Genomic DNA, 15665 nt, shown 5'->3' with positions numbered 1-15665 from the left:
CATGCTCATGATCCTTCACCAGAAGAACTGGGTTTTTTTCCCATACTTCTTGGCTGATTAAAAATTTCTGTATTGGGGTTTCATCTTACAAGCCTCATGTGAGTAATCCATTTCATGGAACTACAAACATGAATTAAAGTTGATGAATGTTTTGGTGTTTGGATGGCATTTATCCGCATGTAGAGATAATATAAGGTCTAAACACAGTAGGTTTTAAGTCACGAAGTCTCAAAAACCTCCAGTCTGGTAGTCATTCTCAACCTAAGGAGTGAATACCACCTACAGCATTTAGCAGCAGTCATTTGTTGCACCTTGTTATTACAAGTACTTTGAAAGAGAAAGGGGGGGGGGGGGGGGGGGAGGGAGAGGGGGGAAAAGAGAAAGACAATAATCTGCCAAAAAAGAGGACTCTGCTAGAGTTTGTCAGTGTTTTGTCTCAACAGTAATATGGAGATCTGAATAAATACTTTTGAAATAGTTGTGCTTTTCCATTACCACGAACCCCTCATTGTTTGACAGAAGCCATAGTCACAAACCTTCTGTGAAGCAAAACCAATTCAGCACCTTTAAAGTGCCTTTAAAAGCAGAGTGTTGTCTCATCTATTTTCCCAAGCTAAGCTGGAAATGCAAATTGTTATTTGGATAGGAGACCTCCAAAACACACTGCTAGAACTGACACTGGTAACTTTACTTGCAAAAGTTGGCTTTGGGACCAAGTTCTGGGTAGCAGAAGGGGAGCTCTCAAAGTGACATTTTTGTGTTGCACAAAACTAAGGAAATTCTTCTCTAGCACACACATTAAATAATAAGATCCTTAGTGTTGGTCCCGGATGTCCAAAATAATTTCCATTTCTCCTGTTTGGTCCTGGCCCGGTTCAGGAAAGCACATCTTTAAAATACTCTTTTGCCTCCCTCTCCCTTACTGTTACTGATTTTCATGACTGCAAAATTTTAAACATAATTTTTCATATACTCATGAAATTACACCTAGACACTTTTGGCAAACTCTGAAGATTCTGTAGCTAAAGAGACAATGCATAAATTGTCATTTTGATTAGTTCCTGCAATTAGCAAATTGACATCAATACATTATAAAACAAGTTGGATATCTGACTCTGATTTTCACCTGAGAATTTGTAAATAAAATTCAAAAGTTAAGCTGCGTAACCATCTAAAATTGTGAAATGACATATAAGGTGACAGTCTTGTCATGCTAAGACAGAAAATTCAGGTCCAGAATTCCATGAAACCATATTGTTACTGCAAAATGTCTGGAACTGCCTACATATGGATTGGTGTAATACAGAAAAAATTTTGACATGCCATTTCTCTTGAATTTCCAGAAGCAGAGGGCAAGAAACCATGTGAAATTTAACATTGTCCTAAAAGCGTTGAACTGGTTCTGGTTACATCAGAACTGGCATCCAGCCGTGGGCAGGTGTCTCTACCTACACCACCAGTTCCCCTGTTGGCAGTCTCTGTGGGAGTTAGGTACTAAAGCAACTATGCTCAGACCTTTGAAGGTGTCTCAGTTTCTAACTTGTGTAGATGCCGTTTTTGAAGATTTAATGTCGCAGTCCTTATCTGATGTGAATCATCTGAAATCAGCTTGCAGCACCCACAGAATTGGCCTGATGATGTAAAGATACACAACTAGTTTTCCATCAGTTTAGTTTTGGGGTTTTTTTTTGAATTGACAAAATCTTTCTTCAGTTCACCACAGCATGGGTTTATTTTTGGGGTGGGCTTTTTTCCTGTTGTTCTTACCATTATTAATATGCTGTTGAATACCTCATCTAAATCTCTCAATTAACTGTGTTTTCTCCAGTTGGCAAACCCCATAAATGTGGATACTGTGGTCGCAGCTATAAGCAGCGCAGCTCTTTGGAAGAACATAAAGAACGCTGTCATAACTACCTGCAAACCATGAACATCTCAAGCAGCCTTTATTCAGGTAATAAACGTGTCCGTTTGGGGATTAATGCTGTCCCGTCACATGCACAGAAAAAGGAGTGCAAAAGGAACAGTAGTACCATTTGTGGCATCTTTTGCACTGGGGAGGCACACACACCCCCCATATGTATGATATTGCATCTGTATTTATTCTATATTTGATAAATATTTGGCTGTTGTCTCATTTTGTTTAGCTCAAACAAAAAGCCAAAGTAAAACTCAGGCATGTAGCAAAACACTTGCAAGACCTGGAAAATTTCAGTTCACCATCTCAAGACAGTATGACCACATCATCTCACCACCTTTCCTGTTTGCTTGGAGTCCTATACTGTGGTGCTCTTGTGGATGTCTTCTTAATAAAGACTTACTATCAGTGCTCTAGGTAGGGCTGCAGAATCTTCTGCATTACACACCTTCTGCCCTTCCCAGGCACAGCTTAAGGGGCTTACTTGACCACTGGGACCAACTCATCTAACAAGGATGAGCCATCTGTCTTTGATCTCACTCTTCCAAGCAAGAGGACATGAAGCCAGAGGCATTTAATTTAGCCAGTTTGACTAAGACAGTCCAGAAAGGCTAATAATTTGTTGACAGCCTTCTACCCAACCTCCCCTTTAAAAAAAAACTGGGGGTAGGTGAGGAGCTGCTGTGCTTCTCTGAAAGACCGGTCTTATGATGAAGGTAAAGTCCATTTCTTGGAGAATATGAAATCTACAACTATGCCCAGAAATAGCGCAAGCAGATATTGGGGTTTGGATTTTTTTTTAACAAAGATTCTAAAGATCTATATGGGATTGATCACAGTAAATAGCCATACAAAATCCCCTTGCATGTGCAGTATTAGATAGAGAATGTAAGATCCAGCTTCTGTGGTGGAGTTTAGGCCCATCCAGTAAGTTAGGTTTCTTGCATACCTTTTTGATCCTGTCAGTATATGTTATTTGGTTTGTCAAATGACAAAAATGGAAGGTTCTCTCTGACCTATTTGCAATGATGCCTCATTTAATATTTTATATCTGGACAGAACCTGAATATGTTTTTACATGCTATCAAATAATGTAAAGTATATGCACATAATGATAGCAGTGAATACAGCTGCGATGCTGCTGGCAGACAGCATGTTAGAGCAGCGCCCCTTCTAATTTTATTGAGGGGCCGGAGAATGTATAAATAGAAAAGCTCAATGTAATATACAGTAGGCAGCAATACTTATTCCTCAAAGAGGTGATAGGATTTAGAAGTAAATATTCTGTCTTGGGATTTGCATTTTCAGTGTCTGGCACATTGATTTGAATGCCTGCACGCAGAACATGAAAATCTGCGTGAATGAGTAGCTGAACTACTACTAAAGTCTCTAGTAAGCAAAAATGCCCAGATGAAACTGGTGTCAGGAATCATAAACTTTAATAAGAAATAATAGAATTTTAGAGATGGACCTTTGTTTATAGCAAAACACGACAGGAGAGTTTACACTAGCTTAGGACTGAATACCTAATATCTCAGTGGGATGAAAACTTGGGAAATTCATTAATACTTTGGAAGAATTACTTCTTCCTTGCATATACTGAAAGCATCATATAAATGCATATTTGATATAATAGGAGTGCTTTTGCAAATTAGGAAAAAAATTAGAGGACTAACTTCAGGGTTTAGACTTTGTATCCAGCCAAAGACTTCACTCTAAAAAAATTCAGCACTCAGTTAATAAATCAGTTCTTTACATTTCTAAAAAATGAAATTTTCCTGCATTTTTCCTAGTGTTTTGCATTCTAATCTGTTCTACTTCAATGCAAACATACCATTTTGCCATGTTTACATTATTTCCCTTATAAACTCAAAGATGAAAATTTACAGTGAAACAGTTGAGAATGAGTGGGTGTCCTTCTGCGATTTTTAGTGCATTCTACATTACATCTAGAAAAGCAAGTAGCTATACTACCACTGTTCTTATAATATTTCAAGGTGTGATATGGAGCTATTAGAGCCATAATTCAAGCGCTTTTTTTTTTTTTTTTCCCCAGACTCAAAAAAGTTGGTACAAAAATCTGCTAGGGCATCTGATTTGACATTCTGCTACAGTGGGATTGCTTTTTACAGCATTTTTAAAATACTTTGTGCAGTATACATAAAAAAAATGTCAGTTGAAAGGACCTAAACTGGTAGAAGCTTTCCATCAGCTTGTAAATCTAACAAATACAACTGAGAAAGTATTTAAATAAGGGAAAGATCCAGCAATGAGGAGTAAGGACGGGAACAAGAGATAGTATTTATATTTTAACTTTTGTTTGCTTTCTTTAAGAGGAGATTAAGCATGAAATTAGGAACCTGCTGAATTTAATGGCAAAATTCTTATTTTAGAGGACTGGAATCTCACTATGTGAAATTCTTCTCTTAGAGATTTTTTTTGCATTTGAGCTGAGTGGAAGTGTGCTGACGTCTTACCAGGCCTATATAAAATAACAGAAGAAATAGTTTATGAAGTTTAAAAAGGGTCAATTTCAATTCTTCAGTCACTTGTCGATTTTCATTTGGAAAGATAAAATGATTTTTTTTTTTTTCAGTTCACAGACACCAAATTACAGAAAAATAGTTATCAGGTTGGTAGCAAATTTCAGGGAGCTTCATTCACAAAGGCTGGAAATTAGTACATAATTCAGTTTCCTGTTTTTTTTTTTTTTAATAGCAGTTTTAAAAGTTTGAAAGTTGAATACATAACTTACGCTCTCTTGAATTGATTAGAAATGGAATGTTATTATCTCCTAAACAGATATTTCTTGATCATTTCAACTTTTAACTAAAAATTCAATCTCTTTTTTTCCCTGTGGAATGCGCTGCTTTAAAACATTCTCTGTAAGTCTTTTCCTGAAGTGGTATCTGGAAGCCTTAGCCAGCACAAGATGCTGGCGTGTGCTTGTTCAGTGATGACTAGGTACCATCAATGCCCTTTACTTTTCTGCACCTTCACGACCAAATGCTGCACATATCTTGCACTGGTCACAATCTTTAGCATCTTATGGGGCTGGGGCATAGTTCCATGAGACTCGCTGTCACTGCAGTATGTGCTGCTGCAGCAGGGACTCAAGAACCAGTTGTGTACTCTTCAGTTTGGTAGTGCAGAGTGGTGTCGTCTGGGACACTTCACCCACTCCTTCCAGTTATCCATCAGACCCTGATTTCACATCTTTCAGGAATAATGAAACTTTCACAACCATCCTTTTATGGCAGTGGTATATTGCCAAAATAACATTGCATAGGAACGGCGTGTTCTCAACTATTGAGAAACACCCAGGTACCAGAGTAATGGGTTCTGTGAACCATTAAATCCAGTGACAAAACAAATTCTCAGCAGGCACAGAAGGCAAAATGTAGCAGAGTGGTGCACCTAATTGAAATAGTTTTCAGAATCAAAGTCTAAAAATCATCTTTTGCTTCTCCCTTTAATAGCAACTCACAAGTGCAGGAAAAAATATCCATATCATAGTAGCAGGTAAAAGTAAAAGTAACCCCTTTCCTGTCTCTGACCTCCCTTGCCAAAAAAAAAAAAAAAAAAGAAGAAACCAAAAAACAGTTATGCTATGATCTCACTGCATATCACCTTTCCTTTAGATGCTGGAAGTCAGAAATACCTTTCCACACATTTTTTCATAGTCATTGTTTTTGACAGTGCATTTTCATACATCCCTTCTGTTTCTGCAGAAAAGTACTGAAGTAAAATGTAGGGAAAGTGAAATAGTCTCCCTTCCCCAGAGCCTCACAGCTAAGTTCCTTTCTAATTCTACAGTGTCTCAGCAGCAGCAGGAGGTTGGGAAACAGGTTTGAGTATTGGAAATCACTGCTCCACTATATATGTGACTTTAGCAACTTAAATTGTCATTTAAAGTCTAAAATTTCATCAAGGAAGTATAGAAATACTTACTAGGGGAAAAAAAAGGGGAGTGGGCAGAAGGGTTGCTGTAGCTTGCAAACACATCTTCCACTGCTGGAATTGAGAAGTTTGTCCATTTTTCCTGCTAAAGAAGCAATGATCATACAGGCAGTTCCATTGGGAGAGGTGCAGAGGGACGGTGGGAGGTGACAGTGGGAGGGTGCAAAGATGAACTTCTTTGTGTCCAGTATAATGTTAGCACCTCATTTATTCACGGAAATGCAGAGTGGCTGTAGTACAAGGGCGGAGTGATTACGTTACATACAGGCAGACGCCTTGCAGTTGCAATCTCATTTTTGTATCCTAAACGAGGGAAACATGAACATGTACATGATTAATCAGCATGAGGGACTTTGTTACGAAGAGTCAGAATCGTCCTGTGTCTGCAGTAGTGAGCTCCTCCTTCCAGCTGGTTGGGAGCGAAAAGACATTAGCTGAGACACAATAACCTGAAGACAATGGTTCCATTAAAATGGAACAAGCGTGCCTAACCCTTCTGATGTCATTTGATTTCAGTCATAAAAGAGGAAACTAACCAGAGTGAAATGGCTGAAGACCTGTGCAAGATAGGGTCAGAAAGATCCCTCGTGCTGGATAGACTAGCAAGTAACGTCGCCAAACGTAAGAGCTCTATGCCTCAGAAATTTGTTGGTAAGAGTTAAACGTTTGCTGTCTACTAAAAAATAAACCAAAATAAAACCCAAAAAACACCTCAGAGGATTTTTACTTTTGCTTTATGATTTTACTTGTTTTACTAAATGAGCGATATCTGTCTCTATAGAAGCAGATATAGCGATGTGTTGGGGAAAAAAAAAAAACCAACCAAACTTCTCCAGCATACATTCCTGCATGTTTAATTTTCCACATCTGGAGATTGATTTTAAGTCTCTTTCTAATGCTTATGAACCAGATCATTACAAGATCTGGACAGGCTCTTGAAGTTGTCTTAAGAACCTGAAGATAGAAATAGAAGTTTCCTATTGGGAAAGCATTTGACCACATTTTCAGGGTTATTTTATTAACTTCTTGGATGACATCCAGATCTGGGCATATTGGTGTTTGTGAAAGCATTTGTGAATAGTTGAGCGTAGGTTGGATAATATTCTTTACCCCTTCATAAAGTCTGTATACTTTTACAGCCCAAAATGCTCATGGAAATAAATAAACCTAGGCCTGAGAATAATACCTAAATGAAAAGATCTTTGGGTACATTCTATAAATGACGCAAAAACTGCATGCCATTTGCACCTAGTAGTTTTTGTCTTAACAATGAAAAAATGGAGGCTACACCTATATTGTTCTGTTTGGTAAACCTGTACCAAGTAGTGGTTACATCAGTTTTGTAACAGTGAGACCCACAGACAATATTTTGTCAGCTATGTAGAGTTAGTCTTAAAGGAATAAAAACATGGGAGATCAGCATATACTCATATCTAGTTAGATTCTTTTATAATTCTCTGCACGTTCACTTATAATATTATTCTATAGGAAACAATCAGAGAAAACTGAAGTCTTTGAAACAAAACACACATTAAGAAGGTCTTCAGTCAAAAGTCAAGGCAAAAAAAGACCAGTTTATGGGGCAGAAATTCCAAATATACCTTCTTCAATGAGGACACAAGGGTGAAAGGAAAATTAGTATTTCTGAGACAAGGAAAGGGGAATCTCAGCTACGTCAGGAGGTGCAACAAAAGGTTTGAAATGACAGTCCAAGATTGTTTTCAAGTCCAAAGGCAACAATTCCAGGTGGTAGTCAAGGATAAGAAATGCTTATGCTTATAAAAGGACAAAAGTTGTAGTGGAGGTAGTTACGAAAATGTATCAACTATGTGAGGCAAGCCTGATTTGTTTAGACACTCTAGTAACTGATTGCATTAGGCAAAATACTAATTCTAGGAAAGCTCCAGGAAGACCAGAAGTGTTAAAATTTAAAAGGTACTAGCAAGTATCTTATATGCGATGTATCCGTGGGTGTGGACTAGCTTTTTTGTTCTCCTTTTCTCTCTTCACCCTGAGAAACAGTAAAGACGGCCAGTTTAACTACGAGTTTTAGGAGGGCAGAGCTTCCTGTCAGTTAGTTATTCAGGGTGTGGTGTAGGAAGACAAGCTACTGACAGAAGATATTTATGGAAATTTGCTAACCTTCAAAAGGATGAACTTTTCTGACAAGAAAATACCCCCAAATCCTTTCCTTTCCAATCCTCACCTGCTGCTTCATGTAATAGGTACATTCCTGATTAACGCAAGGTTGGGCCGGCTGGTCAGGAGAGCTTTTGGGTAATAAAACATGTTTATTGCTCCTGTAGATTACCATGTCGTCCCAATCCCCGTGCTGAATTCCAGGGAGAAGGAGCAAATGGAATCCTTCGCATAAGGGAAAGACTGCCTGCTGCTTCACTTGTTTTTCTCATGGCTAAATTCATTACCTTTCAAAAGTGAGATTGTTCACCAAATTAAGCCAGTTATCTGTAAAATTCTCTCTGTATTCCAAACTGGAATAGCTCCCAGACCCAAAAGCAGAACTGGGCCATCCAAACTAGAGAGTGAGAACTGCAGGCAAGGCTGACACACGTTTATCGTGTTAAAACAATAGGCAGCAAAGAAAAGAGAGGGGTTAAAACAAAACAAAACAAAACCACAAAGGAGAAAAAAAAAGAAGAAAAAAGTACCCACATGCACTGAGTGCATTTTTGCTGTTTAGGTACCTGCTGCAGAACCCTGAGCAGTGCGAAGCTTGAAGTGCATCAAACCATTAGCAGTTTAATTTACTTATGCTCTAATAACCACAGAAATGAGCTATTATTTTTAATGACTGCAAGTATTACCTGCATTGTCCAGATATAGAAATGATACCTGGCTACCTCAAGTTTGTGTCTGTTTCAGGCACTCTGCTTGGAAACAAATTTTTCTTATGAGCACTTGATCCTCTCAGTCCAACTACCAACTAGTTATGCTACATAAAGCAAATGCTACCCAAGAAACAGCAATTAAAATCATGCCTTCTGGATGCCCAAAATTTTGTGTGTGATGAAGACCAGTCCCACTTTTCACTGGTATACAGTGCCCATGGAATATAAACAATTTTGACCTATTTTTTTCCTCCTTGAGTCAAGGGTATACATTTGTATTAGAAGAGTTTTTCTATATTTAATTCAAGAGTTTTTCACAACGTCTATTTTGAATCTTAAGCCTCAAGCTCTGCCTGAAAACTGTAGCATTAGAAAGGGTAAATCTGGAAGAAAAAAGAATGCACCCCAGTAGAGGGGTGCTCAAATTGCCAGAATAATAGGGAAAGGAACCAAGAGGAAGTAGAAGCTTGTGCAGCGCAGCTAGAAGGTGTCTGTACAATACATCCCTTATAGGAACTTACGCAACGCTCAGGGTGTTTCTTTCTCTGCTTGCAGAGCATGGACAAACTAGTATGAAACCATATCTTGTGGGAAATGTAGACAGCAGGACTTTCTACACTTTAGCCCCATCATTGCAATAGCGTCATGCTAGAAGTTTTCTGGGGTCTTTGCTGACTTTGAATAGTCAACTTGAGTAGAAACTGGGTGGGAAACTGTTGATAAATTAATTTGCAGATCTTCTGGTAAATTTTCCATGCTCCTATTACCATTTCTTTTAGACAAATTAGGACTTTCTGAGGCCTACCAGCAAATGTCATGTCGATTAGGAAATAGTGACAGCACCTCATAGAGATGTTTGTGGCTTTCAATGAATTTCCCAAGATCTGCAGAGCTAGAAAATCCATCCGGACTGTAAACAGTGTGTTATTGGTAGTCCCTAGGAACCTGTGGGAATTTTTTACCCCTTTGCATTTGCATAAATTTATTAGGGAGCTGATAAGAACGCTGATCATTTACACTGTTTGAGAAGACTGTTCAGGTTCATAAAATCAGCATCTGTGCACTTCAGTAGTTTGTCTGACTCCTAACTTTTACCTTCTACATTTTGCTTAGTCTTATCTGTCCAGGAATTTTGAGAAATTGTAGTGAAACTCAGCATTCAATACTAGGGTATCCAGCTAGAGATATATTAGTACAGTCTGATTTAAAAAAAAAATTGACAGCTCCCCCTTACTTTTGGCATCCCAAATCAGAGTCAAAGTTACAAGTAACAAGTAATCTTGCTCTGTATGGAGCTTTTTACCTCATAGGAAAAATATATTCCAACTACAAATACACTTAAATTTTTTCCATGGTTTTTGGCTGGTCCTGTAGATGATAACTTTTTGACACAAAATTTCTAGGAACATGAGTAGCTTCTGGTAATGTATCTATCTAACATGGCTTATTTAAAAAACAAGGTGTGTGGGGGAGGTGGCAATATGAAAATTTAAGGTTTTGTTGATTTTTCTCTGAAATTACATATGACCACACTGCCAATGTGGGTTATTTCTAAGAAACTGAAGGTCTAAAACTAAATATACAATTTCCAGTCTAAAACTGTAATATTTCAGGGAAAAATATTGATAATGTGCTTCATGCTGTGAAGCATGAAGACCAGGCTCACTGTAACTGTGCTGGTACACTGTCTTCACTAACCACAAAGCCATCAGCCCACTATAGGAGGCAGATGAGGGAGTCCAGTTAGAAAGGAGAAAGAAAGGGTGAAGCAGTCAATCTATAGCTCCCACGAGTCCCCATATAATTATTTCCAGAGTCTGTTTTCATCCATTTGCTTTTCCAAAGACCTCAAATTATTCTGCAGGTTAAAAAAAAAACCATCAACCAACCATTTTTCTAGACCAGCTATATTAGAGAACTATGAATACCTCCAGTGAATTTCAGAGGTGGATTTGATCAACTCTTTTCTTCCATGTTGCTGTTTTATTAATCCATGACGTTCGGTCCCTTAATTATGCAGAAATCAACCCTCTAACTCCTCACTGTTTTTCACTGCAGGTGAGAAATGTCTGCCTGATCTTCCATACGATGCCACCACCAACTATGAGAAGGAGAATGAGATAATGCAGACGCACGTTATAGACCAGGCCATTAATAACGCCATCAGTTACCTGGGGGCAGAGTCCTTGCGTCCCCTTGTCCAGACACCACCAGGTGGTTCTGAGGTGGTGCCTGTCATCAGCCCCATGTATCAGCTCCACAAACCTCTCGGGGACAATCAGGCTCGCTCCAACCATACAGCTCAGGACAGCGCAGTGGAAAACTTGTTGCTGCTTTCCAAAGCCAAATCTGTCTCCTCTGAACGAGATGCCTCTCCCAGCAACAGCTGCCAAGACTCAACAGATACAGAGAGCAATAACGAGGAACGCAGTGGTTTAATTTACCTGACAAACCACATAGGTCCCCATGCAAGAAATGGCATCTCTATAAAAGAAGAAAACAGGCAATATGATGTCTTGAGGGCAGGTACTGACAATTCCCAGGATGCTTTCAAAGTGATCAGCAGCAATGGGGAGCAAGTGAAAGTTTACAAGTGCGAACACTGTCGAGTCCTTTTCTTGGATCACGTGATGTATACAATCCATATGGGCTGCCATGGGTTCCGCGATCCTTTTGAATGCAACATGTGTGGCTACCATAGCCAGGACAGGTACGAATTCTCTTCCCACATAACTCGAGGGGAGCACCGTTTCCACATGAGTTAAAACTCCTCCGGCACAGATCTAGCCTCAACAGCTGCGTTACTGGAGCTGCATGAGCCATGACAGCAACAAAGCACAAGTCAGCTGGACAGTAGAAGTAACAAGAGAATCAGAAGTTCAGCTATCTTCTCCCACAAGAAAAGATTTTTCCTTTTGGTAGCATGCATTGCAACTCAGTTTTCTAAAATGAGTACTGAAGTTTTTACTGAAAATATTTGATCACCAAAACCCTTTAGTAATGTAAGTAGGAGCTTTTGTAGTCATAGCTGAAAGCCCTTCCCTTAACAGATGCTTCTTGCAAACCTCCCTTGCCAAAACTGTTACCCATGCAGAGGATGCAGCACATGGACAAGGATGCAACAGGCAGCAGTGGCCAAGTTTTCTCTCTTAACACTCTGAGTGTAGGGCTCTTACACCAGATGTATGGTTTTTGACTTCCTGGTATTATTTGATTTTTTTTTAAGATTAAACTCAACTAAAGACGGAGGGGGCCATCTCAGATGACTTCATAGCTGGGGTGGGATGGGCCCCCCAGCCAGAGGGTTCCGAGTTGTTTTGGTGGCAAAAAGTAGAACGCTTCCACCTGCAAGGGTGCTGCTGGTATTGACATCATGGCATGCCTTGTTTGTGTCACTAGGAGGGCGAGCAGGTATGTGAAGAAACACCCTTGTAATATACTCTGTGAAGTATGAATGGCATTTAATGTATAGAAAAGGGTATTGTGGGCTTTTCTTTGAATAAATGTTTTCTCTCCCTATCCAGTAAATCCCCACGTTTCATTAAGCAACCCCTCCTCTCTCTGCATAAACAAGTTACAATGTATTTAATTTTTCTTTCTTTGTTTTTTAAGTTTTAGTTATTTAGAAAAGTATGGTGTACAGTTGAGAAAAGCACTAGCTAGAAATATGTGTGGGGAAAGTCTCCTTATGCACATTTTTCATCTTTTTAAACTGCCTGGAAAATATCCAAATGTCCCTCTCTTACATATGGAAAAAAAATCCCATTTTGCTTGCACAGAAGATGTCCTCTTGTCCTAGATTTTGTGGCTCTACTCGTAAGTGTTGCACTTAATTATTTTTAAAGCACTGAGCTGAATTAAACCAGCCAGTTGAAATTTGTAGCCTTCTCCTTTTTTCCCAGCACCTGCTGTTTAATGAGGGACCAAGTCCTGCAAAGGTTCTGAGAACCCTGGCTTCCTATTCAACAAATCATTTCACCATGTGCTTTAAGTTACTTTTATTTCAGTGGAACTAATCTTAAAGTTAAAAAAATGGTGTTTTGCTGAATGGAGACCAGAGACTGCAGCACTTTGCAGAGTGCAATAAAGTCCACCAAGAGCTTTCTCCATGGCGGGTTCTGCTGCAGGTACTGTAACTTCAGTTAGAATAAAAACTTCTATGACGAATAGATTTTAACCCCAAACACAGCTGATATAAACAAACCCTTTTTTTTAAAGCTTCTGCTTAACTTCCTCTTCCAAATAGTTCATTCCTCTCCCTGAAGACTCTCGGACTTTAAGACTGGGCAATAAAGACATTTTTGCAGCTGCATAAAAATCTGTCATCGGTGCTGCAATACTTCCTGGGCAACATTCGTAAGAATAACTCATCAACTTAATATATAAATACTTCCACTCTGCATAATAAATGGATATTCTGCAATAAACACAGTCATACAACCAACAAGACTCGCAGTCTTGTCGTACAGTTACACATTCTCCATTCACAAGCGCATGCAAGCACATGTATTTATTATAAAAGAGATTCGATGGAACCATGAATGCTTGTACCTAGGCCAATTTGGACTGATATGTGTAGCTATATTTGATATACATTTCCTATACATACATACTGTTACAGGCACACAGAGTTCCTTCTTCTGCTTTCACTTTTGCAGGTGTAAGTCAGGAGCAACAACACTGAAGTTAGAGGAAAGATACTGATGAAATAATGAATTACAAATATGTGCTTTTAGAATCTCATGTCTTAGCTTTTCATGCCAGCTGTAAGACACTTCATATGACACGTAGGCACAGAGGTGTTTTTACATTGAAAGTGCATGCCTGTTTAGTAGCTCTCTCACCAGATGTGAATGCTGTGTATGAATGTCCGTAGACTGATGCATATACCTATAACAGTGACAAGTTAGGAGTACGTGTTAGGTAGGCTAGTACGTACAGGATGGCCAATGACCCCTAAAAAAATGAGTGATCGCCTCTACTCCTGCATTGTAACTCAGTTGCCTTAAGAGACATTATTGCGTGTTACCTTCCAGCCCGAGACACTGTGCAGGGGGTGGGCACAAGGAATCGTCGGCCACTTTCATGCCCCAACTATGGTTTTGTCATCAATGCCTGCTACACAGTCAGCTTCAAGACAGACTGTACCTGGCAACGAGGTACTACCAAGTATTTTGTATAGGAATGACCTGAAGAGGACCTTCAAGGGGGGAGCTTACAATGATGCGTTTCCTTTATTATCTTTTTTTAATAAAGTTGAAATGGGTTCATTTTTTCATGGCTAGTAGGGATACATTCAGCTGTTCTTACCCCTCTCCACTTCCGATTGATACCAACCAAGAAGGGACAAAGCAGTTCCCCAGCCCTGTTGCAATGTCCTGTGTGAAGTCAGGTGTTGGCTGTACAGAAACATTCTGCTTTTATTGCTCTTACACCTCTTTCCTGCTGTTCTTAGATTTACGCCACTATATACCTTATGCCACAATTCTTTTTAACCCTTCATTTTAAGACACCCCACACTATAAAGGGGAGGGGGACAGAAGCTTACTCAGGTGGTTTTGTTTCTTTGCTTTTACTAAAATCCAGCACAAATAAAGCCACGTTCATTAACCATGTAAACATGCATAGCTCCAGTGGAGTTTAAGACTGCCTTGAACTTAGCTTTTAAATGTGATTTCTGGATACTGGGTAGGATCACTGCCTTTGTGACATCTCTGTGCAGACATGCACGTGTATGAGTTTCTGTGTCGCTTTTCTTGTCGACACGCACATGCCCTACCTGTGGTTTTGTGTATCGTTAATATTTTATATACATATTTATGTGCGCATATATCCAAAATGGTTCATATGACATGATGATGCACTGTCAATCACAGTGGGTTTGTTTCCTGGGTCTGGACTTTTGTTATTTATCCTATAACAGAAAATGTTGATGTTGTATATTAAACAATACAGTAGTATGACTAAATTTATTAAGACAGTGTATCAGAGGGCATAGTCTAAAGGCAGGAGCAAACAGCATTCTCTGTTCACGAGGGGGCTTTTTTAGGTTTGCCTTTTTTGGTGTTTTTTTCTTTTTTGCACAAAATCATCTTCAATTTGTTTAGAAACAAGTGTTTCAATAATTTAATTTATGAACATATGCAACAATGGCATGAAAATAGGATGTTGTGTGTGTGTACATCGACACAAACTGTGCCCTCAGAAAACTAGTTTAGTGTAATCTCCCTTTTTCTCTTTTTTTGCTGTGGTGCAATACCCTGATATGGTTTAGCAAATCCTAAAACAAGTAAATATGTTCAATGGCTTTAAGGTTATATCTGTTTTAAAAAAGTAAAAAATACCCGCTTCCCAGCCCTTCCCCAGACACTGCCCTTTCTAATAGAAAAGTCGTATTTACACACTTTCTTTTGCTGTGGTTTTATATTGTAACCTCATTTTTCCTTGAGAACATTGTATTTAAAAGAACCAAGCAAATTTCATTAAAATTGACAATGCTACTAGATTATGTCTGCAAAGTGAGATGCATCTTTTAAGAGAAGAGAACACGGTAAAAAACCCCAACCCCAGAAGATTTCTGTCACTCTCCTAGTGGGAGAAGAAGCCGCTGGGTACAGCTGCTGGTGACTGCGTGTGCGCGTGGGCCGTGTCTGGTGCGGTGCAGGTAGACAGCGCCGTGGGCAGCGAGGGCGCGCGCAGCATCGCGCACGGCCTCAGCCTCTGCTGCCACGCCTCCAGCCCGCATCACGGTGAGTGCATCCTTGCTGCCCACGCAACCCACCTTCTGCGGCCAAAAGAAGTCACGCTGCGCCACTCACCCTGCCCTCACCAGCTACGTGAAGCCGCCTTGCTAAGCCAGCTCCAGCTGAAGATCAAGTCCTAAACTGGCTACCTCCTATCCACAGCGTCCCCGGCCAAAACTCACACAGCTCCTGCGA

At 39.6% G+C, this 15665-nt stretch overlaps 1 protein-coding gene across 15 annotated transcripts in view; it reads left to right on the top strand.

Moving 5' to 3' along the window:
• IKZF1 (IKAROS family zinc finger 1) overlaps positions 1-15232 on the top strand; it is a 72526-nt gene extending 57294 nt beyond the window's left edge. For 12 of the 15 annotated variants that reach the window (XM_087760226.1, XM_087760202.1, XM_087760179.1 and 9 more), the window contains 3 exons: positions 1829-1954; positions 6395-6529; positions 10786-15232. In XM_087760226.1, the coding sequence (XP_087616352.1) occupies positions 1829-1954; positions 6395-6529; positions 10786-11492 (968 nt within the window). In that variant the 3' untranslated portion in view covers positions 11493-15232. The remainder of the gene's footprint in view (positions 1-1828; positions 1955-6394; positions 6530-10785) is intronic. The other 3 variants (XM_009472072.2, XM_087760197.1, XM_087760259.1) reach the window with 2 other exon arrangements.
• The last annotated feature ends 433 nt before the right edge of the window (positions 15233-15665 follow it).

This window comes from Nipponia nippon, unplaced genomic scaffold, assembly GCF_047370975.1.
Source record: "Nipponia nippon isolate SJK-2023a ecotype South Korea unplaced genomic scaffold, ASM4737097v1 scaffold_1, whole genome shotgun sequence".
Classification (NCBI taxonomy): Eukaryota; Metazoa; Chordata; class Aves; order Pelecaniformes; family Threskiornithidae; genus Nipponia; species Nipponia nippon.
Note: the sequence above shows the minus strand (reverse complement) of the source record. Positions and strands in the feature narration are given on the sequence as shown.